This window comes from Littorina saxatilis, linkage group LG12 (genome assembly GCF_037325665.1).
Source record: "Littorina saxatilis isolate snail1 linkage group LG12, US_GU_Lsax_2.0, whole genome shotgun sequence".
NCBI lineage: Eukaryota > Metazoa > Mollusca > Gastropoda > Littorinimorpha > Littorinidae > Littorina > Littorina saxatilis.
Genome location: NC_090256.1, coordinates 3382497 through 3403493, shown reverse-complemented (window position 1 = coordinate 3403493; position 20997 = coordinate 3382497). Strand labels below are relative to the sequence as shown.

Sequence of the window (20997 nt, the reverse complement as noted above, 5' to 3'; positions counted from 1 at the left end):
GACAAAAGCCGCTAGACCACATCACAAACAGAACTCTACAATACACAGGTTTTTGCCCACACACACACACAAACACCCACACACACAGAGAAGCCGTATATATATATGCATATCTGTATCTATAAATATATAGAGATAGGTGAGAGTGTATTTTTCGCGTGGCTATAAATTGATTCGACCTTTTCACTTTGACAGTAAGAACAACTTACGGGTGCAAGGGAAGCGTTGTGGACAGCGCAGTGGACAGCGCAGTGACATTCTAAAAATAGTAATAGTAACTTAGAACTGAACGGGAAAGCCACACGAAGGAAGGGAGATAAACGCCAAACACTGGAGAAGATAAGGAAGAGTTACTTATAATGGTGAAATGAACACAAAAACGAAAATGAGTTCAGCGCTGCGCGCTGAGAGCACGTGTTGAAATATCTCATCGATGATATTGTGTCCGGGGTGTAGCTGAATACGGTGTCCAAATTTGAAAAAGATCCACCGAGAACTTTGGCGTTGTGATGTGGTGTAGCGGCTATGGTGTGTCGGTATGGGGGCCCGGGTAGCTGAGGTGGAACCAAAATAGCTGAGGTGGAACCAAAATCGGTTCCGCGCTGCGCGCTGAGAGCACGTGTTGAAATATCGACCAGGTTGTGTCGTGTCCCGGGTCTACCTGAATATGCCCACCAAATTTGAAGCAGATCCATCGAGAACTTTGGCCGTGCATCGCGCACAGACAGATACACAGACAGATACACAGACACACAGACACACAGACACTAGTCGTATATATATATAGATATTTTATTATTCAGTATTGTATTACGTGCTAGAAACTATATCAGAATTTGCACCATATGAATACCCGTATAATTATTATTATTAAAAAAAGATATTTGTGACTACTTGCAGGGTACATCGTATTCAGCGGAGTGCGTCGAGCAAAGGGTGTGCAGGGTTTGCGAGTCATTGTGCAGTCGAGCAGGGACCCAGCCTATGTTGAGGGGAGGGTGGAAGCATTTTTGCAGAAAATGATGGTATGTCACTGAAACCATTAGAAAAAATATGCAATCATGTCTTTGCAGTGTTCTATGTAAGCAGCTTTGTGGTTTCATGTGGTAGAGCATACAATACAATAACTTTATTAATCTCTAAAAGAGAAATTGCATTGCTGAGCTTTTGTGTCCGTAATAAAACATACATAAAACATTCAAAAATAAACATTTGTTCTTTGTCATTCATACATTCTTGTGTTCTTATACATTTCTTCAATTCATACATCAATATTCTATCATAATTATGTACATACATTTATTCTCTTTTAACAGTCTGTCTTCAAAAGTCTGTCTAACATATGTGTGTTTGTGTGACTATTTTGTTGGTATGTGCACATTTGTGTATTGTGTGCGTGTGTGTGTATGAATGCATGCATGCATGTTTGTGTGTGTGCATGTTTGTGTTTATGTGTAAGTGAGTGTTTGTGTGTGTGTGTGTTTGTGTGTGTGTGTGTGTGTGTGTGTGTGTGTGTGTGTGTGTTGGGAAATTGAGAGCATTTTGCTATGTGGGCTTACTTGTACCTCTGCTTATACCCTTCTTTATTTTAAAAACTTTGTTGAGAAAATGACTTGAAGGCATAGTCATAAGTGAAATAAGTGAAGCTTTGAATCATGACCATTATGGAAATGAAGTCTTTGATATGACACATGTTCATTTTCTTTAACACACAAAATGTTATTTCATTAGCCATTTCTAGAGAGTTATTTGACAGAAAAAAATGAGAAAACAATTGCTTTATTCCATCTGTGTGCTGGTTTTGTCCCTCAGGGAGAACTTCAAGACATGTCAGAAGAAGATTTCCAGAAGCACGTGTCAGCCATGGCCACCAAACGAATGGAGAAAGCCAAGCGTCTGGTTGTGCAGAACGCCAAGTACTGGTCTGAGATTCTGTGCCAGCAGTACAATTTTGACAGAGGTATCTTCTTTCACTGCTTGATACTTAGTTAGCATTTGACTTTTCACAAAATGTTAAACCACAATAAAAAAAAGCCCACAAAACCCAACAACAATAGATACACAAACACATCAAACCCAAAGAACCCCCCAAAAACACACACACACACACACACACACACACACACACACACACACACACACACACACACACACACACACACACACACACACACACACACACACACACACACACACACACACACACACACACACACACACACACACACACACACACACACACACACAGCCCCCCTCCCCCTACCCAAATACTCACTGTGTGTACTTAGAAAAACGAAACAAATAATAACTAACATAATGTTTATGTTCCTGAGGCTATGTGATATGGTACTAAAATAATTCTGTTTTGACAAGACAGTGACACTTTTCTATGCATGATTGTATATGTTTGTGGACAGTGAAGAATCATATTTCTTACGCTTTACACCATATTAGACAGTTGTTTGGTAGGCAGGCTGCAGTGGTTTTGCCAAAAAGAGAAATATTTGAGCGTGTGGATGCAACTGATGCAAAGCGTTTGCTCTTGGGCGGGGATATAGCTCAGTTGGTAGCGCGCTGGATTTGTATTCAGTTGGCCGCTGTCAGCGTGAGTTCGATCCCAGGTTCGGCGGAAATTTATTTCACAGAGTCAACTTTGTGTGCCGACTCTCTTCAGTGTCCGAACCTCCCCCCGTGTACACTACATTGGGTGTGCACGTTAAAGATCCCACGATTGACAAAAGGGTCTTTCCTGGCAAAATTGCTTAGGCACAGTTAATAATTGTCTACCTATACCCGTGTGACTTGGAATAATAGGCCGTGAAAGGTAAATATGCGCCGAAATGGCTGCAATCTACTGGCCGTATAAAATTTCATCTCACACGGCATCACTGCAGAGCGCCTAGAACTGTACCCACGGAATATGCGCGATATAAGCGTCCTATTGATTGATTGATTGATTTTCCCTCTTGTGTTTCAGACAACGTGGAAGTGGAGTTTCTCAGGACTCTGAAGAAAGAGGACCTCTGCAAATTTTACAGGGTAAGGGGTGGCCTTTGTCAACATATATTTAATTGTGCATGCAACAAGTGATAGGACATGAAGCCGGGGTCCCCTTTCCCCCTTCTCCCCTTCAACCCCCTTTATTAAACAGCCTCTGCTTCTGTCATAACAAAATCGAACCAAATCAAACCAGACCAACCAAACCAAACCAGACCAGACCAAATCACTGCAACAATAACACCCCAGACAACAGCAAGTGAAAACAAAACATGTAAAAGATCACAACTGCACATCAACATTTTACAGCATTTACTGACATACTTTTCGTTTTCTATTTACCGTTACAACTGAGATGAGTAGCAAAAAGTAAGGACTCATTTGTAGTCTGTCTCGAGTACAGCTTTACTCATAGAGATTGATGTTAAAGTCTAGATTCTGTTGCTAATATCTGTATTTTGGCTGTTCAGATAAGAGAGAGTGAAGAACAGCTTGGAAATCTTCTTCCAGAGGCCATTGCTGTTGATATTTGTAGAACTTTTCAAATTGTAGCCCTTATTGTAACTGGCTTTCTTGTGGTGTAATTTTGAATTTCTGAGACATTGGCAATCACAAGAAGCGTCTTGTGCACAGTGAACTACCAAAACAGACAGCATTTTCATGATCACACATTACATGTTAAACTATTTATGCTCTTTGAAACTCTTACAGATCAGTTTAGCTGACAGAGTGTAGGGGGCATGAAGTTTAGCTGAGAGAGTGTAGGGGCCATGAAGTTTAGCTGACAGAGTGTAGGGGCCATGAAGTTTAGCTGACAGAGTGTAGGGGCTATGAAGTTTAGCTGACAGAGTGTAGGGGCCATGAAGTTTAGCTGACAGAGTGTAGGGGCCATGAAGTTTAGCTGAGAGAGTGTAGGGGCCATGAAGTTTAGCTGAGAGATTGTAGGGGCCATGAAGTTTAGCTGAGAGAGTGTAGGGGCCATGAAGTTTAGCTGAGAGAGTGTAGGGGCCATGAAGTTTAGCTGACAGAGTGTAGGGGCCATGAAGTTTAGCTGACAGAGTGTAGGGGCCATGAAGTTTAGCTGAGAGAGTGTAGGGGCCATGAAGTTTAGCTGAGAGATTGTAGGGGCCATGAAGTTTAGCTGAGAGAGTGTAGGGGCCATGAAGTTTAGCTGAGAGAGTGTAGGGGCCATGAAGTTTAGCTGACAGAGTGTAGGGGCCATGAAGTTTAGCTGACAGAGTGTAGGGGCCATGAAGTTTAGCTGAGAGAGTGTAGGGGCCATGAAGTTTAGCTGACAGAGTGTAGGGGCCATGAAGTTTAGCTGACAAGAGTGTAGGGGCCATGAAGTTTAGCTGACAGAGTGTAGGGGCCATGAAGTTTAGCTGACAGAGTGTAGGGGCCATGAAGTTTAGCTGACAGAGTGTAGGGGCCATGAAGTTTAGCTGACAGAGTGTAGGGGCCATGAAGTTTAGCTGACAGAGTGTAGGGGCCATGAAGTTTAGCTGACAGAGTGTAGGGGCCATGACAATTCCCCTTTGTAATTCAGTGGAACCCTCCTTTTAAGACACCCTAATTTAAGACACTTCTTTTTAAGAACTTGATTTTTCAGATTTTCTGTTCATTACATGTGTTAATCTAGCCCGTTTTAAGACCTGATTTTTTTCAGATTTTCTGTTCATTACATGTGTTAGTCAATATAACACTTACCTCGACAGTACTATTCTTGCACATTATCTATTATAGGCCGAAAAAATTGGACAAAACGCTGAGTGGGTACAATTATCTCCCATAACCATGCGCCACCGTGGATCCCAAGCACTGTCCGAGTGCTTCCCCCTTACAGGATGTAGGTGGCGCGTCCTCTTTCTTTTTTCGCGCGTGTCAGACCGGCTGTGTTTCTGCTACGCTCCCGGATTATTTTGGACTAAGAGGCTCCTTTTCTGTGTGGACTATCACCTGTTGGATTATTGTGTGTTATTCCACTTCTGGCTTGAGGCTACGTTGTGTTTCCTTCAACTTGTGCCTCCGTTTTTGTGTGGCGGACTCGGCGTGCCTCCCGTCCTACTTCGTGGTGACCGGTCGTCTGCTTCTCGTTTCGCCGCATTCACTTGAGTATTGACCTAAATTTTCTTTGAATTTTGTTAATTCTCGGTCTTTAAGGGTACGTACAGGGCGAGGTAGGATGTCTCGTCCTGTTTTGGGCTCTGGTTCTACGGAACCAGAGTCTGCCGGGGGCAACCCTTCTCCGGGCGCCCAGCGTCATGTTTTACGCACGGAGAAGGGGATCTTTCGGCGCTCCGACTCTCCCTCCCCAAACGCTTTGCGTTTGCGGCGAGGGAGGGCGGAGAAAGCCTGTTTGAGCAAGCTCAATGCGAGCTTGCTCAAACAGGCTGGGCTTGAGCCTGGGACTTCGGGCGGGGCTGCGCCGTCGAAGGTTCGGGGAAGTTCGAGGGGAAAGAAAAAGCTTCTTTCTCCTTCTCCTTCAGTGGAACAGGCTTCCCCCCCTTCGACGCCGTTGTCCGGCCCTCAGTCTCAGGCTTCAGCTCCTCCCGGTTTCAAGCCTGGGGGGAAGGTTTCCTTCTCCCCCCTGGCTCGAATCCGGGGGCAGGTCGATTCCCAACCCTCTTTGGGGGTTGGTGAATCCGATCTAGGGGCTACTGGAGAGACTCAGGTTTTGACAGCCAACGGCCATACCACGTTGAAAACACCGGTTCTCGTCCGACCACCGAAGTTAAGCAACGTCGGGCCCGGTTAGTACTTGGATGGGTGACCGCCTGGGAACACCGGGTGCAGTTGGCATTAAAATCTTTCTTTTTCCGGTGCCTCTCCTGTGCCCTCCTCGGTTTCCACCGCTGTGGAAGCCAGGAGGGACACGGGTCCTCCTCTGAACTCCCTCGCTGGGTCGTCTGCTGCTGTTTTGACAGTAGTTTCGGCCTCCTGGGGGGGGAGATCGGAGGAGATGACGGGGTCTCTGAATTCCCTCCCCGCTGGGGTTGGGATGCGAATTGACCCCGTTCAGGGCGGTCCTGTGGGGGCAGGGGTTTCAGGCTTCGTGCCTACGACCACTGCTACTACGGTTCCCTCTGACGTCCGTGTGACTGGTGGCTGTCCCTCTTGAAACGCTCCGGCCGACTAGTTACTGGACGTGGAGGTGTTCGACAGAACGTGGTACTTCTGTCGAATGGTCAGGGCGACGGGAACATTGTTTCTGTTGCTCAGACCGACACCTCCGACCGGACCGTCTTGACCCCACGCCATTCCTTAGCGTCTGGTGTTCGGGTGACGGATGGTCCGGACCAAGGGTCCGGAACGTTCCAGGCTTACGGGTCGGGATCGAACCGGACCCACGGGTCCCGACTGGACTTGACCTCCGGGTTTGGTCCGGACGGGACCCATGGTACGGGACCGTACCGGACCTTAGGGTCCGGTGCGGGACAGTACCTCTGGCCCTTGCCGGACCCCCCGGACCTACGGGTCCGGATGGTACGGTACGGGACCAGTGTTTCGGTCGGGACCGGACCACCCGACCACCTCTGTTGGTCTGGGTGGTCTGGCACCGAACCGGAACACACCGGACCTACGGGTCCGGAGGGTACGGTACCGGACCAGTGGTCCGGTCGGGACCGGACCACTCGACCACCTCTGTTGGTCCGGGTGGTCTGGCACCGAACCGGACCATGCCGGACCTACGGGTCCGGATGGTACGGTATGTCCACGTCCGGACCGAGCCACCCGAACACTTCTGTGGGTACGGATGGTTCGGTACCGAACGGGACCTCCGGATGGTGCGGGACCGGACCGAATCTACGGGTTCGGATGGTCCGGTACCGGACCACCCGACCACCTCTGTTGGTCCGGATGGTCTGTCACCGAACCGGACCATACCGGACCACCGGACCTACGGGTCCGGATGGTACGGTAGGTCCACGTCCGGACCGAACACTTCAGTGGGTACGGATGGTTCGGTGCCGTACGGGACCTCCGGATGGTATGGGACAGGACCGGAACACCGGACCACCCTACCGGATCGGTCCGGACCACCCGACCACCTCTGTTGGTCCGGATGGTCTGGCACCGAACCGGACCTACGGGTCCGGATGGTACGGTATGTCCACGTCCGGACCGAGCCACCCGAACACTTCTGTGGGTACGGGTGGTTCGGTGCCGAACGGGACCTCCGGATGGTGCGGGACCGGACCGGACCTACGGGTCCGGATGGTCCGGTGCTGGACCGGTGGTCCGGTCCGGACCGGACCACCCGACCACCTCTGTTGGTCCGGATGGTCTGGCACCGAACCGGACCATACCGGACTTACGGGTCCGGATGGTACGGTGTGTCCACGTCCGGACCGAGCCACCCGAACACTTCTGTGGGTACGGATGGTTCGGTACCGAACGGGACCTCCGGATGGTACGGGACCGGACCGGAACACCGGACCGGAACACCGGACCACCCTACCGGACCGGTCCGGACCACCCGACCACCTCTGTTGGTCCGGATGGTCTGGCACCGAACCGGACCTACGGGTCCGGATGGTACGGTACGTACGTCCACGCCCGGACCGAACCACCCGAACACTTCTGTGCGTACGGATGGTTCGGTGCCGAACAGGACCTCCGGATGGTACCGGACCTACGGGTCCGGACCTACGGGTCCGGATGGTCCGGTGCGGGACCACCCGACCACCTCTGTTGGTCTGGATGGTCTGGCACCGAACCGGACCACCGGACCTACGGGTCCGGATGGTACGGTATGTCCACGTCCGGACCTAACCACCCGAACACTTCTGTGGGTACGATGGTTCGGTGCTGAACGGGACCTCCGGATGGTACGGCACCGGACCGGACCACCCTACCGGACCGGATCGGCACCCCCGACCGGACCGGACCATTTCTTTTCTGATCAGACCCCATGGGTTCCTGTTCAGTCTATAAATGGCGGGGGTTCGTTGGCTGGGCTGACCCAACAGTCGCAGGGTTGTTGTTTTTCTCCCCCTTCGGCTGCTGGAGACGTTTCGTCTTTGGGGCAGGGGTCTTCGCGGCCTCTTGCTTCTGTGGGCGTTTCTTCACAGCCTGCTTCATCGCTTTCGGCTCTTCCCCCTCAAGCTCCCTACACTCCTGCTTTTGAGGAGTTGTCGGGAAGTGAAGAGGAGAGTGAGTCGGAGGACGATAGGGAGGAGGATCAGGGTCGCCCTGAGGTTAACACTGAACCTCTACCCTTGCCGGTTTCTGATGGAACTTCCGAAGCTATGCTTCGTACTTTCCAACAGTACATGACAGACATCACGCGGCGTCTTGACGTCACGGATGCCTCTCTTAAGCGTCTGTCGTCTAGTGTTGACACACAGGACGTGGACCCGGGGTCTGAGGACGAGAGGCAGGAGGCTCGTCCTCGCACAGCTAGAAGGACGTTTGAACAGTTTCAGGACGTCCTTCCCTGAGACGCCCTCTCGTCCTTTGAGTCCGCTTCGGCCCGGGCGCGGGAGGCTCACGCCGCGTCTGCCGGCGGCTCGTTTTATGAACGATCCGGCCGCCGGCAATTCGCGTTCCACCCTAGTCTAAGTGCCACGGTGGAAGCGGCAGCACATCGCCTGAGGAGTACAGATTCACGTGCAAACGCGACCTATGTTCCTCGGGAGGACGCGGGTTCAGTGCCATGCTTTCCTTCGGGAGGCGCACCTCCACTGTTTCCTCGTGTCCAATCTGTTTCGTCCCTCCCTTTTCCCTTTGACTCTCGAACTCTCCCTTTCCAGACTTCGAGTGTTTAGGGTGGGACTGACGGTGATGTGTTCGTTGGGGAGGTGCCTTCGGTCAAGAAGGTGGAACTGAGCTCTGCTTCGTTCCACAATCTTGAGGCCACCGTTTCTTCCACAGTCGAGGCCCAATCACAGGCCTTGACATGGATGAGCACGCTGTCCACACTGTTGGACCCTCCCAATCGGGCAGAGTCCGATTCCACTCGGGTCCTTGACACGGTTCGAGTGGATCGGGCTTTGCATGCCGTGCGATCGTGCGTGACGTCTGCGGCAGAATTGGCCATTGGAACACGGGTCCACTTTATTGGCCCTGTTCCGTGATCATTTTCTGCCTACTTCTATAGTGCCTCCGGATATGAGGAAGAGTCTGAGGAACACGTTTCCTCAGCCTTCTTCCCTCTTTCATCCGGACACTGTTCGTTCTGTGGTGGAGTCCACACGCCAGAGGAACACTGATTCTCTGATGGTTGGCCTCGCTGCTTCGGCGACGGCGGCGGGGAGTAAGAGAAGTGCTACAGTCACCTCCAGCTCCCAGCCTCAGAAGAAGAAGAAGAAGCCAGTTTCACTGCCTCCTTCTTCCTCCTCTTAGGCGCCTGTTGCGTTCCCAAGCAAGACGAAGGGTGCTCAGACAGGTAAGGGGAAGCAGCACCACCAGGGGGGGTGGTCGCAAGCCTGCGCCTGCCCGCCAGCAGAATTTTCAGTGAGTCCCGGCCCTACGTTGACGCCCCCTCAAGTTGCCCCTCTTTCGTCCGGCGGTTTCCTTTTTTCGGGCCCGCGGCATGTGGGGCAGACTGGTCTCCAACCAGTTTTTCTTGAGGGTGGTGTGGTCGGGGTTTTCTCTACCGCTGTCGTCACAACCTCCATTGTCCGCTCTACCTTGGACGTTCCCCCCTCCTCGAGAGCCTGCCAGATGGCAGGCTCTTCAGGACGAGGTGAACTCGTTGGTCGAGAAGAAGGCGGTCTACCCCCTTTCTCAGCCTTCTCTGGGGTTCTGCTCCCGCCTGTTCACCGTCCCCAAAAAGGACGGCCGGTTCAGGCCGGTGTTGGACCTCTCCACCTTGAACTTGTACCTTCACAGGTGCAAGTTCAAGATGGAAACCCCTTCGTCGGTCCGGTTGGCCATCCGGCCAAACGATTGGGCCATGTCTGGGACCTCCAGGATGCTTACTTCCACATCCTGGTGGCCCTGGGGTACCGACATCTGCTCTGGTTCGTTTGGGAGGGCACGGTGTTCGAGTTTCGGGCCCTCCCATTCGGCCTGTCCTTGGCCCCTCTGATTTTCAACGGGGACAACAACACCACATGCTTAGCTTACCTTCGCCACCAGGGGGGCACCAATTCTCGGTCCCTCTCCCTGTTGGCGGAGGAGATTCTGCTCTGGTGCCAGACCAATCAGGTCCGGATGTCAGTCCAGTTCGTTCCGGGGAAACTGAACGCCCTGGCCGACATTCTCAGTCGGGGCGATCAGGTTCTCTCCACAGAATGGACCATCGCTCACAACGTTCTACAGCGTCTGTGGGCAAGGTGGGACCGTCCTCTGATCGATCTGTTCGTAACTCGATTCAGCGCTCGGCTTCCCAGGTACGTCAGCCCCTTTCGAGACATGAATGCGTTCCACTTGGACGCATTCACTCTCTTGTGGAGGCTCCTCGATGCTTACGCCTATCCCCCGACATCTCTGATTCCGAGGGTGCTGGCAAAATATCTGCAGGAACGACCAAGACTGATTTTGGTCGCGCCTTACTGGCCAACAGCTCCGTGGTTTCCAGATCTTCGCGGTCTCACCCACGTAGACCCTCTACCTCTGGATCTGGACGGGGGAGGTCTGCTCCAGCCTCGATCATGCCTCCCTCATCCACGTCCAGAGAGTCTGTGCTTGACCGCATGGCTCTTGTGCGCTCCAAACTGCTTGCACTAGGATTGCACAAGAGTTCAGTAGAGTTTTCCTTGAACGCTAAGAGGCGATCAACTAATCAGCTCTACGACTTACGCTGGAGAGCTTGGGCCACCTTCGCCTTGTCCAAGGGGATAAAGCCGCTTTATCCCTCAACACAGGACTTGGCCAACTTCCTGGTGGAAGTGTATCAAAAGAAGAGTCTTTCTTCTAAGACTCTTCTTGGATACAGATCTGCCATCGCTTCCACGATTGCGGCCGCTACTGGTCGCAGAACTGAACACTTGATCAGGTCCTCCCTCATCGCTAATGTCCTTTCGGGTATTAGCAATGCAGCGGTGTCTAAACCTCTGGTTTCATTTCCCAAGGGGGATGTCTTTCTGGTCCTCAAACTCCTGCGTAGCAATGAGTTTGAACCCCTGGCAGGCATCAGTATCAAGTTGCTGATTTTTAAGACTAATTGTTCCTCATCGCTTTAGCCACTTGCCGTAGACTCAGTGGTATTCAAGCTTTGAGTGGCCTGGACTTTGACATTGAGTTCACCACACAGCAGTGGTTGCTAGCATGGTCACGTCAGTCTAAGGTATGTTTCTTGGGTATATTTTCTTTTACGGTAGTACTGTTCGAAAATTGCCTGGGTATCTTAATCCTTGGATTTAAGTGATTTTGATTAAGGAGTTTAATACTCTACATATCACCCTCACACCACTCTGGTATTCTGTGCAAGAATAGTACTGTCGAGGTAAGTGTTATATTGACTGTAAGGCTTCTTTTTAAGCCTACTGTCTATATGATACTTACCGAGACAGTACTATTAGAGTTTCCCTCCCGCCTCCCCTCTTGATATGTTATGGGCTTTTTGAGGGTCTGCAGCTCATAAAGAAAGAGGACGCGCCACCTACATCCTGTAAGGGGGAAGCACTCGGACAGTGCTTGGGATCCACGGTGGCGCATGGTTATGGGAGATAATTGTACCCACTCAGCGTTTTGTCCAATTTTTTCGGCCTATAATAGATAATGTGCAAGAATAGTACTGTCTCGGTAAGTATCATATAGACAGTAGGCTTAAAAAGAAGCCTTACAATCTAGCCCGTTTTAAGACTTGATTTTTTCAGATTTTAGGAGGTCTCAAAAGAGGGGAAATGGCATTTTTGTTGGCAGGAAAACATTGCTGCCGATGCACCAAGGCGACACAAGTTGTCTGTACACATAGTGTCAGTGGCGGAGCAAAACGGCAGTGCAGCTGAGTCTGCTGGACCTGACAAAGACACACCTGACGATCTGGCACCGGCGCCTCCAATGCCCGAGGTAAATGGTTTTAGTGCAGCACTTTTTAACATTTTATTTATATGTATTCAATTTACACTTTTTGTTTCTCTCTTTCTTTTTTTTTTTTATAAAGATATTTAGAGTTTACATTTTGATCTAATTTAATGCGCAAAATGAGACTACTGCTGAGCTTTATGGTTCCGAGACGATCACATGTAACGACTTTGCATCACTACTTCCTTTGCCTCAGCCATCTGTTTGCTTTTCAGCTTAAATTTGTTCTTAAAGTTGTTATTTCGTTTTGTCTGTCTGTATGTTCTTCTCCAAATTAGTGAGCAACAGTTCAACCACCTCCCATGTGTTGAAGATATTTTATTATGTTATGCATGTCTCATTCTTTTAGTGTTCAGATGTTATACATGTATTGAGAATACTACATGGCTTGCTGTGTCGTACCAGATTTACACGAGTTGCTATTTTAAATATTGAACTGCGAACGAAAACAAACTTTTCAATATTTGAAAAAGCAACAAGTGTAAATCTGATGCGACACAGCAAGCCATGTAGTATTCTGTTTATCCTACATACTGTACTTGCCTGCCTTTTGCTCCAAACGTCCCAAATTGAAGACGCTTCAAATGGAACCTCAATCTCTTCCAAAGCCTCATGTAATCTTTGACGTCAAAGCAAAGAGACGTCACTGTAGGAAGCATAGCGTGACGTGTACGTTCTCAAAATTCTTCCAGGGGAAACAACGAGCGCAACAGTGTTTCCAGAATGACATTTGTCTCGGTGACTTGTCATCACGAGCAGTGGAAAATCAGGTCCCTGCCAGACTAGTTTGACACAACCTCATTCACAGCAACTGTGGTTTGAACGATATTGTTTTCTCATGAGTGGTCTCTCTCACGTATGTAGGATAAACATGCTTTAACTCTTGGGAAAGGTCTGGTCACTGTCCTCTTCTTGTAATGTTGTTGCTGGTGCCAAGTTTTTTGAGAATGTTTTGCACAGTAGCTGCTGTTGCTGTGGTGATGATATGGCCAGGGAGACAGGTGTTTTGTTGGTGTGGTGATGATATGGCCAGGGAGACAGGTGTTTTGTTGGTGTGGTGATGATATGGCCAGGGAAACAGGTGTTTTGTTGCTGTGGTGATGATATGGCCAGGGAGACAGGTGTTTTGTTGCTGTGGTGATGATATGGCCAGGGAGACAGGTGTTTTGTTGGTGTGGTGATGATATGGCCAGGGAGACAGGTGTTTTGTTGGTGTGGTGATGATATGGCCAGGGAGACAGGTGTTTTGTTGCTGTGGTGATGATATTGCCAGGGAGACAGGTGTTTTGTTGCTGTGGTGATGATATGGCCAGGGAGACAGGTGTTTTGTTGCTGTGGTGATGATATGGCCAGGGAGACAGGTGTTTTGTTGGCAGTTTGTTTTTGTTTTTAGATAGGGGTCCTGCTATGTAGTAATGCTGAAGTTAAGATCAGGACAAAACACGCACAGATACAGTCACAGCAGCCATAGAGACAGACAGACAGATACACATACAGACACAGACACACACACACACACACACACACACACACACACACACACACACACACACTCACACACTCACACACACACTCACACACACAGATACAGTCACAGCAGCCATAGAGACAGACAGACAGATACACATACAGACACACACACACTCACACACACTCACACACACACAGATACAGTCACAGCAGCCATAGTGACAGACAGACAGATACACATACAGACACACACACACTCAGACACACACAGATACAGTCACAGCAGCCATAGAGACAGACAGATAGACAGACAGACACACACTCACACACACACACTCACACAGATACAGTCACAGCAGCCATAGAGACAGACAGACAGACAGACAGACAGACACACACACTCACACACACACACTCACACACAGATACAGTCACAACAGCCATAGAGACAGACAGACAGACGGACAGACACACACACACACACTGATACAGTCACAGCAGCCATAGAGACAGACAGACAGACAGACAGACACACAGACACACACACACACACACACACACACAGATACAGTCACAGCAGCCATAGAGACAGGCGGACAGATACACATACAGACACACACACACTCACACACACACACAGATACAGTCACAGCAGCCATAGTGACAGACAGACAGACAGACAGACACACACACACACACAGATACAGCAGCCATAGAGACAGACAGACAGATACACATACAGACACACACACACATTAAATAACATATTCTTACTACAACTCACATAAATAGCATTAACTTCAGTTTGATGCGTTAGACATTGAAGCACTGACCCTGGTAACAGGGGGAGATAACTCCCAAAACAAAACAAACCCTTGACAACGGGTCCCGGGAGTTACCTCCCCCCACCGGCTGCCCGCGCATGCGCTGGACATACTGCCGGTATAGTCATTCCCTTCTTCAACACGCTAGCGAATAGACGTGTTTGCACTCTGGCTGTCTTCTTCAGCCGCTGGCCTGCCACGGTAGGCCGTTGACCCTTTGAAGTCTGAACGCTTCTTGCCTCTACTACGGTGAGATCTTTCTTGTTTATCTTGTTTTGCCTTGCCGCCATTTGCAAAGTGTATTTTGTTGGGGAACTTGACTCTAACTTGTCGGAGTTTCTTGTTCGTCTCAACTTGGCTTTAACGGTCGGGGCACTGTTAGTTGGTGCCGGCCGCCATTTGCATTTTGTAATTGTTGTTGAAAATTTGCACTTCGTCTTACGAAGTTTATCTGTTCGTCAACTTGGCGCTTTCAGGTAGGAGCACCGTCGTTTAGGTGCCTGCCTTCTTTTGCTTGATTATTATTTTGGTTGTGAAACTTTTTGCTCCGATTTCTGGGGTTTTTTGTTGTCTCAACCTGTGTAGGCAGAGCGCTGTTTTACAAGCGCATGCCGCCATTTGCATTTTGTTTTGTCTGCCTGTTGTGGAACTTTTGACTCCGATTTCTGGAGTTTTTTGTTGCTTCAACCTAGCGTAGGCAGTGCCCGGTGTTACGGGTGCATGCCGCCGTTTGCATTTTAGAATTTTGTAATTATTTTTGCGAAATTTTCTCGTTGTGACTTGTCATTTCGATGGCGGACAAGGGTAAGAGCTCTGCCAAGCAGGTACCGGTGGGTTCGCCGCTGGGCAGTTCTGGGTCTGCGTCTTCTTCTAAAAGTAAATCCAAGAAGTCGCGTTCGTAAGATAAGGTTTCACCGGTGAAACGACCTCTGGTCAGCGTTTTCGATCCGGTTAGCAAGGAGGCGTTGCGTGTTTCGATCGATCCTCCTGCTAGCATGCCTGTTTTGTCGCCGCAGGAGAAAGAGGCCCAGGCGGTCTCGCGCGATGAATTGTTTGCTCTTTTTGACTCACATGCGAAGCAAAAGTGAGTCTATGTACTCACCCAAGTCGTCCGTCCGTCCGTCCGTCCGGACGTCCGGACGTCCGGACGTCCGTCCGGACGTCCGGAAAACTTTAACGTTGGATATTTCTTGGACACTATTCAGTCTATCAGTACCAAATTTGGCAAGATGGTGTATGATGACAAGGCCCCAAAAAACATACATAGCATCTTGACCTTGCTTCAAGGTCAAGGTCGCAGGGGCCATAAATGTTGCCTAAAAAACAGCTATTTTTCATATTTTTCCCATTTTCTCTGAAGTTTTTGAGATTCAATACCTCACCTATATATGATATATAGGGCAAAGTAAGCCCCATCTTTTGATACCAGTTTGGTTTACCTTGCTTCAAGGTCAAGGTCACAGGAGCTCTTCAAAGTTGGATTGTATACATATTTTGAAGTGACCTTGACCCTGAACTATGGAAGATAACTGTTTCAAACTTAAAAATTATGTGGGGCACATGTTATGCTTTCATCATGAGACACATTCGGTCACATATGATCAAGGTCAAGGTCACTTTGACCCTTATGAAATGTGACCAAAATAAGGTAGTGAACCACTAAAAGTGACCATATCTCATGGTAGAAAGAGCCAATAAGCACCATTGTACTTCCTATGTCTTCAATTAACAGCTTTGTGTTGCATGACCTTGGATGACCTTGACCTTGGGTCAAGGTCACATGTATTTTGGTAGGAAAAATGTGTAAAGCATGTGAGTCGTATGGGCTTTGCCCTTCTTGTTTCTACTTTTAAGGATCAAATGAGGGAGATGCTGGCAACTGACAGGGGTGTGTCTTACTCCACCATTCCGGCTTTGCCTCCAGGGGTTGGCAACGCTGCCTCTTTGTCGAGGATTGTTCCTTCTGCTACGGTTACGTCGGCGGACGTTGCTGATCCGCAGCTTTCGGCTTCGGCCGATCAGGTACGTGTTTCTGGAAGTTGGGGGTGTTCAGCACACGAGCGTGCGGTTCATCTCGACGGTTATTCCACCCTTGACGGTGGGGCCGGTCCGTCCGGTCCCTCGTACTTGGGTTCAACTGCTTCGGCAAAGGGATTTCCGGCCACAGGATCTCTTTCGAGAGATCGTGGCACTTCCATTTCGTTACCATCGACTTCCGGTTCGCAGCCCACGGGGGTTCCGGTCGTTGGTGGTAACGGCAATCCGTTTCCTGCCTTCACTTCCGCTCAGGCGGCTGTGGATGGCGGGAGACAGGATGGGTTGGCTTCCGGGCAAAGCACAGGTGTGTTTCCGGTCGCTTTCCCTTCCGGATTGCCAGCTACCTATGGTAGCAGCTCGGCTGTATCGGTTCCCCTTGGTGTGGCTACACAGGGTTCCGGTACGGCGGGTTCATCAGTTCCGTTTAGGGACAATGATGGTTCCGGTCATGATCGGCCTTCATCGGACATCTTGATTGATGATGTGGATGTTGGCGAAGATTGTGAAGACTCTTCGGAGGCGGAACACAACTTTCGGGTTCAGAGGAGTTTCTCACGCGCGCTGAGTGCTGCAGCTGAGGTTACCTCTAGATATTTTGCGGAAGGGGTGTCAGCTTCGTCTTCACGGCTAGCGGCACCTCCTTCCGCGTTTGGCGATTTCCGGGGTGACAGCGAGACTGGTGTCCGCTTCCGGTTTCGGGAGTCTCCTTCTGTAGCCTACCATATGGCTAAGGTGCTGAGTGTCAGTTCTGATGACATCGTTCCTCTTTTATCTGCTCATGGGGATGCGCCTGAATCTGCTCAGCAATGGCTGGCTTCTCCGCGTGATTGCTCTCGCATACAGTCTAACTTGGCCCGTAGGCCTAAGCTGTTCGGGAAACCGGTTCATTTTATCGATTCTTTCGCGCTCCCGAGTTCCCCGCTTCAGGTCACTCCGGAGTTGGCGAACTTGCGGAAGGAGGGGTACAAGAAGGAAAAGCTGTCCGTCTGTACCGAAGCCGGCGTGATCGCGATTGAGGAAGCTGGGAGAGTTTCTCTGGAATTGGCTTCCGTGTCTGACACTCTGATTAGAGCGCTGTCCAGATCCATCTTTGTTTCTCTGGAGCCCTTTAAGTTCCGGGACGACGCGGTAGAAGAAGATGTTGTGACTTTGTTAGCAGCTCTTGCTAAGATCGCGGCTGAGCAGACCGCAACTTCGGCCAAGTTGTACACGCAGGCCGTGTTATGGCGTCGTGAAGCTCTTTTGAGAGACTCGAGACTGTCGGATAAAGCCACTATTGAGGCTTTGAAAGTTTCTCCGTTTGCGGGTCAGAGCTTACTGGGTCCTGAGTCTCTCGAGGCTCTCAGGCGAGAGTCTCAAGAGGTGAAGGACTTGCATTTCGTTAAGCTGTCTGAGCTTGCCCTTAAGCAGGGTCAGAAAAAAGGTGGTTCGGCGCCGCCTTCATCTTTTCGCGGCTCTGGACAGAAGACGAGGTCGCATAGGGGTGGCAGCCGTTCGCGCCCCTACAATAAGAAGCCTTCCTTCGGGAAGAAGGGGTCAGGTGGCAAACCTAACCCCCAATGAAGGCTCCCCGATCCAGCCACTCCCCTAGCCCCTACCCCTTTGGTAGCGGGCGGCCTCTCAAGGGCCGTTCCAGCTTGGTTGGCTCTTACGAGCAACCCTTGGGTTACGGGAGTGGTTCGATCGGGGTTCCGGTTGCTCTGGTTGGAGGACAAGGCCCCTCTAACCAGGACAACACCCAGGTTCAAGTTCCCCGCCGATCCAGAGGCTTGTGCCGTTATTCAGGCGGAGGTTCTACTGCTCTTGCAGAAGCAAGCGGTAGAAGAGGTCATCGATCGTCGATCCCCTGGCTTTTACGGGAGACTGTTTGTCGTCCCGAAAGCGTCAGGGGGTTGGCGACCGGTGTTGGATCTGTCTCCTTTGAACGGTTTTCTCCGGAAAGTTCCGTTCAAGATGGAGACTCCAGCGTCTGTCAGGGAGGCCCTACGTCCGTCGGACTGGGTCACTTCCATCGACCTGACAGACGCGTACTTCCATATTCTGATGCACAGGTCAGATCGAAAGTGGCTGCGGTTCCTGTGGGGCAACAGGGTGTTCCAGTTCAGGGCGCTGCCGTTCGGGCTTTCTTTAGCACCCTGGATTTTCACCATGATAGTGCGCCAGCTTTGCGCATTAGTGCGCCAGAAAGGGATCCGTCTCAGAGTTTATCTGGACGACTGGTTGATTCTGAGTCAACAAGAGTCCCTGTGCGGGCAGCACACCCAGATAGTCTTGCAGACTGCGAGAGACTTAGGTTTCTTCGTGAACCAAGGGAAGTCCGACTTGGTTCCCTCTCAGGAGTTCACGTATCTGGGCATGGTGTTCGACACCCGAGCTTGGACTGTGCGTCCCGCCCAGCGGAGGATAGACAAGCTGCAGGATCTGGTCAGGTCTCTGTCAAGCCTCCGCCACGCGCCTGTCAGGGTGTTGGCGTCACTCCAGGGCCAGATGGAGTCGATGTCTACCCTGATTCCTCTGGGCAGAGTTCACAAACGCCCGTTTCAGGCGTTTCTGAACTCTGCCTGGGATCCAGCCTCGCAAGGTTGGAATCTGTCTCTTCCCCTTCAGGGATGGTTCCTGGAGTCAACAAGTCAGTGGTTGGATTCGGCCTGGCTGACTCAGGGCGTTCCGATTTCCTTGCCCCCTCCGGAGTTGCATCTTTTTACAGATGCGTCCCTTCAGGGTTGGGGAGCTCATCTGGAGGGGAACACAGCTTCCGGTCTTTGGGACCAGGATCAGAAGTCGTTGCATATCAACATTCTGGAGTTGGAAGCAGTGCGCCTCGGGCTTCGGGAGTTTGTCGCCTCATTGCGAGGCAAGCATGTGTTGATCCGCACGGACAACACCACTGTGGCCGCGTACCTGAACAAGCAGGGGGGTACGCGCTCGCTGGTTCTGTCCAACAGGGCTTGCGAGATTCTCGCTTGGGCGTTCCTTCAGGGGATTGTGATTTCAGCGAAGTACCTTCCGGGGTGCCTGAACATCTTGGCAGATTCACTCAGTCGCACTTCGCAGATTCTGCACTCGGAGTGGACTATCGCACACCAAGCACTGCGGCGTCTGTGGACGCAGGTGGACAAACCCCTAGTGGATCTGTTTGCCACCCGGTTCTCTCGGCGTCTCCCAGTCTTCGTGTCCCCAGTGCCGGACCCGGAGGCCTGGGAGGTCAACGCCATGGAAATAGACTGGAAGGATCTGATAGCTTATGCCTTCCCTCCCATTCCGTTGCTGGGCAAGGTGCTGAGAAAGGCGGACTTGGAGAAGCCAAGGCTGGTTCTCATAGCGCCGTTGTGGCCGAGCCAGGCGTGGTTTCCGGACCTTCTTCGTCTAGCCGACGGTCCACCCATTCCTCTCGATCTTCGAGAGGGGGAGCTTCTGCAACCGAGGTCGGGGATCCCTCACAGGGACCCTCATCTCCTGGCTCTACACGCTTGGGTTCTGTCAGGAGAGCGTTGAAGCGCGCTGGGGCGTCAGACCTCACTCTGGCATTGGTGCAGAAGGCGCATAGAAAATCTACTTCTGCTGTTTATTCGTCCCATTGGGCTGCTTGGGCCCAGTGGTGTCGTCTTAACGGCGTTAACCCGTTGTCTCCACGTTCTATGCAGGTTGCAAATCATTTGGCTTGGCTCTCCTCCCAAGGTCGGACGGCGTCTACCCTCCGGGTACGCCGTTCTGCCATTTCCACTACCCTCAAGCAGTTGGGACGCTCTATTACCCTGGACGGGGTGATCGCAAGCGTCATTAAAGGTTCCGCTCTTAGCTCTGCTTCACGCAGAACGTCTGTCCCAGCCTGGGATCTCTTACTTGTACTGGAATTTTTGCGCTCCTCGGTTTTCGAACCTTTGAAAGAGGCTAGTCTGTCTAACCTTACTAAGAAGACTCTCCTCCTTATTTTGCTTGCGTCAGCGCGTCGGGGAAGCGAGGTTCACGCTCTTTCCGGACTTAACCAGGATATTTCTTTCGAAAAGGATGGCTCTGTTATCTTGCGTTTTTCGCCTGTGTTTTTAGCAAAGAATCAAAAACCTAACCAGCCGTCTCCCGTAGTGAACATACAGTCGCTGCGTTCTATTTTGCCGCGCGGTGACCCTGACCTCTTGAACTGCCCGGTCCGGGCTCTGCGGGCTTACCTGTCTCGCACGGCTCCGTTAAGAGCTTCATCTCAGAAACTGCTTTTCATCTCGTTAAACGTAGCCAGGGATAAGGATATCGTTAAGACGACTTTGGCGAGATGGTCTGCCGGGCTTATAAGGCAAGCATATGAGTGGTGGCAGACACATGGGGGGGGACGCTCCGTTCTCCCATTACGGTCGCCTCGTACGCATGAGGCGAGAGCCTGGGCCGCCTCTCTAGCGGTCTTGCGCTCAGGCAGGATGACTGAAGTGCTCAGAGCAGCATACTGGAAGTCTGAAGACGTTTTCATAAACTTTTATCTACGTGATATTGCCAGCACTAGGCAAGATGGCTCGAGCTGTTTGCCTGCCATGGTGGCAGCTGGCCAGGTTCTACCGAAGGTTTAGGTGAGTTTCCCGCCGCCTTGTGTAGCAATCTGCTATTTATGTGAGTTGTAGTAAGAATATGTTATTTAATCGAAAATTTCTTATCAAATTTTCATTTAATTAATATACTTACCAACTCACATAGTTAATGCCCTCCCTAC

The 20997-nt window shown here is 50.7% G+C and overlaps 1 protein-coding gene and 1 non-coding gene across 9 annotated transcripts in view; both read left to right on the top strand.

Annotated features, from left to right (window-relative positions):
- LOC138981071 (insulin-degrading enzyme-like) overlaps nt 1-20997 on the top strand; it is a 71401-nt gene that overhangs the window by 39871 nt on the left and 10533 nt on the right. For all 8 annotated transcript variants that reach the window (XM_070353890.1, XM_070353891.1, XM_070353889.1 and 5 more), the window contains exons 25-28: nt 901-1025; nt 1813-1960; nt 2978-3039; nt 11809-11955. In XM_070353890.1, coding sequence (XP_070209991.1) covers nt 901-1025; nt 1813-1960; nt 2978-3039; nt 11809-11955 — 482 coding nt within the window. The remainder of the gene's footprint in view (nt 1-900; nt 1026-1812; nt 1961-2977; nt 3040-11808; nt 11956-20997) is intronic.
- LOC138983376 (5S ribosomal RNA) lies at nt 5678-5796 on the top strand. The gene has a single exon (XR_011461114.1). It is a non-coding gene; the product is annotated as a 5S ribosomal RNA (ribosomal RNA).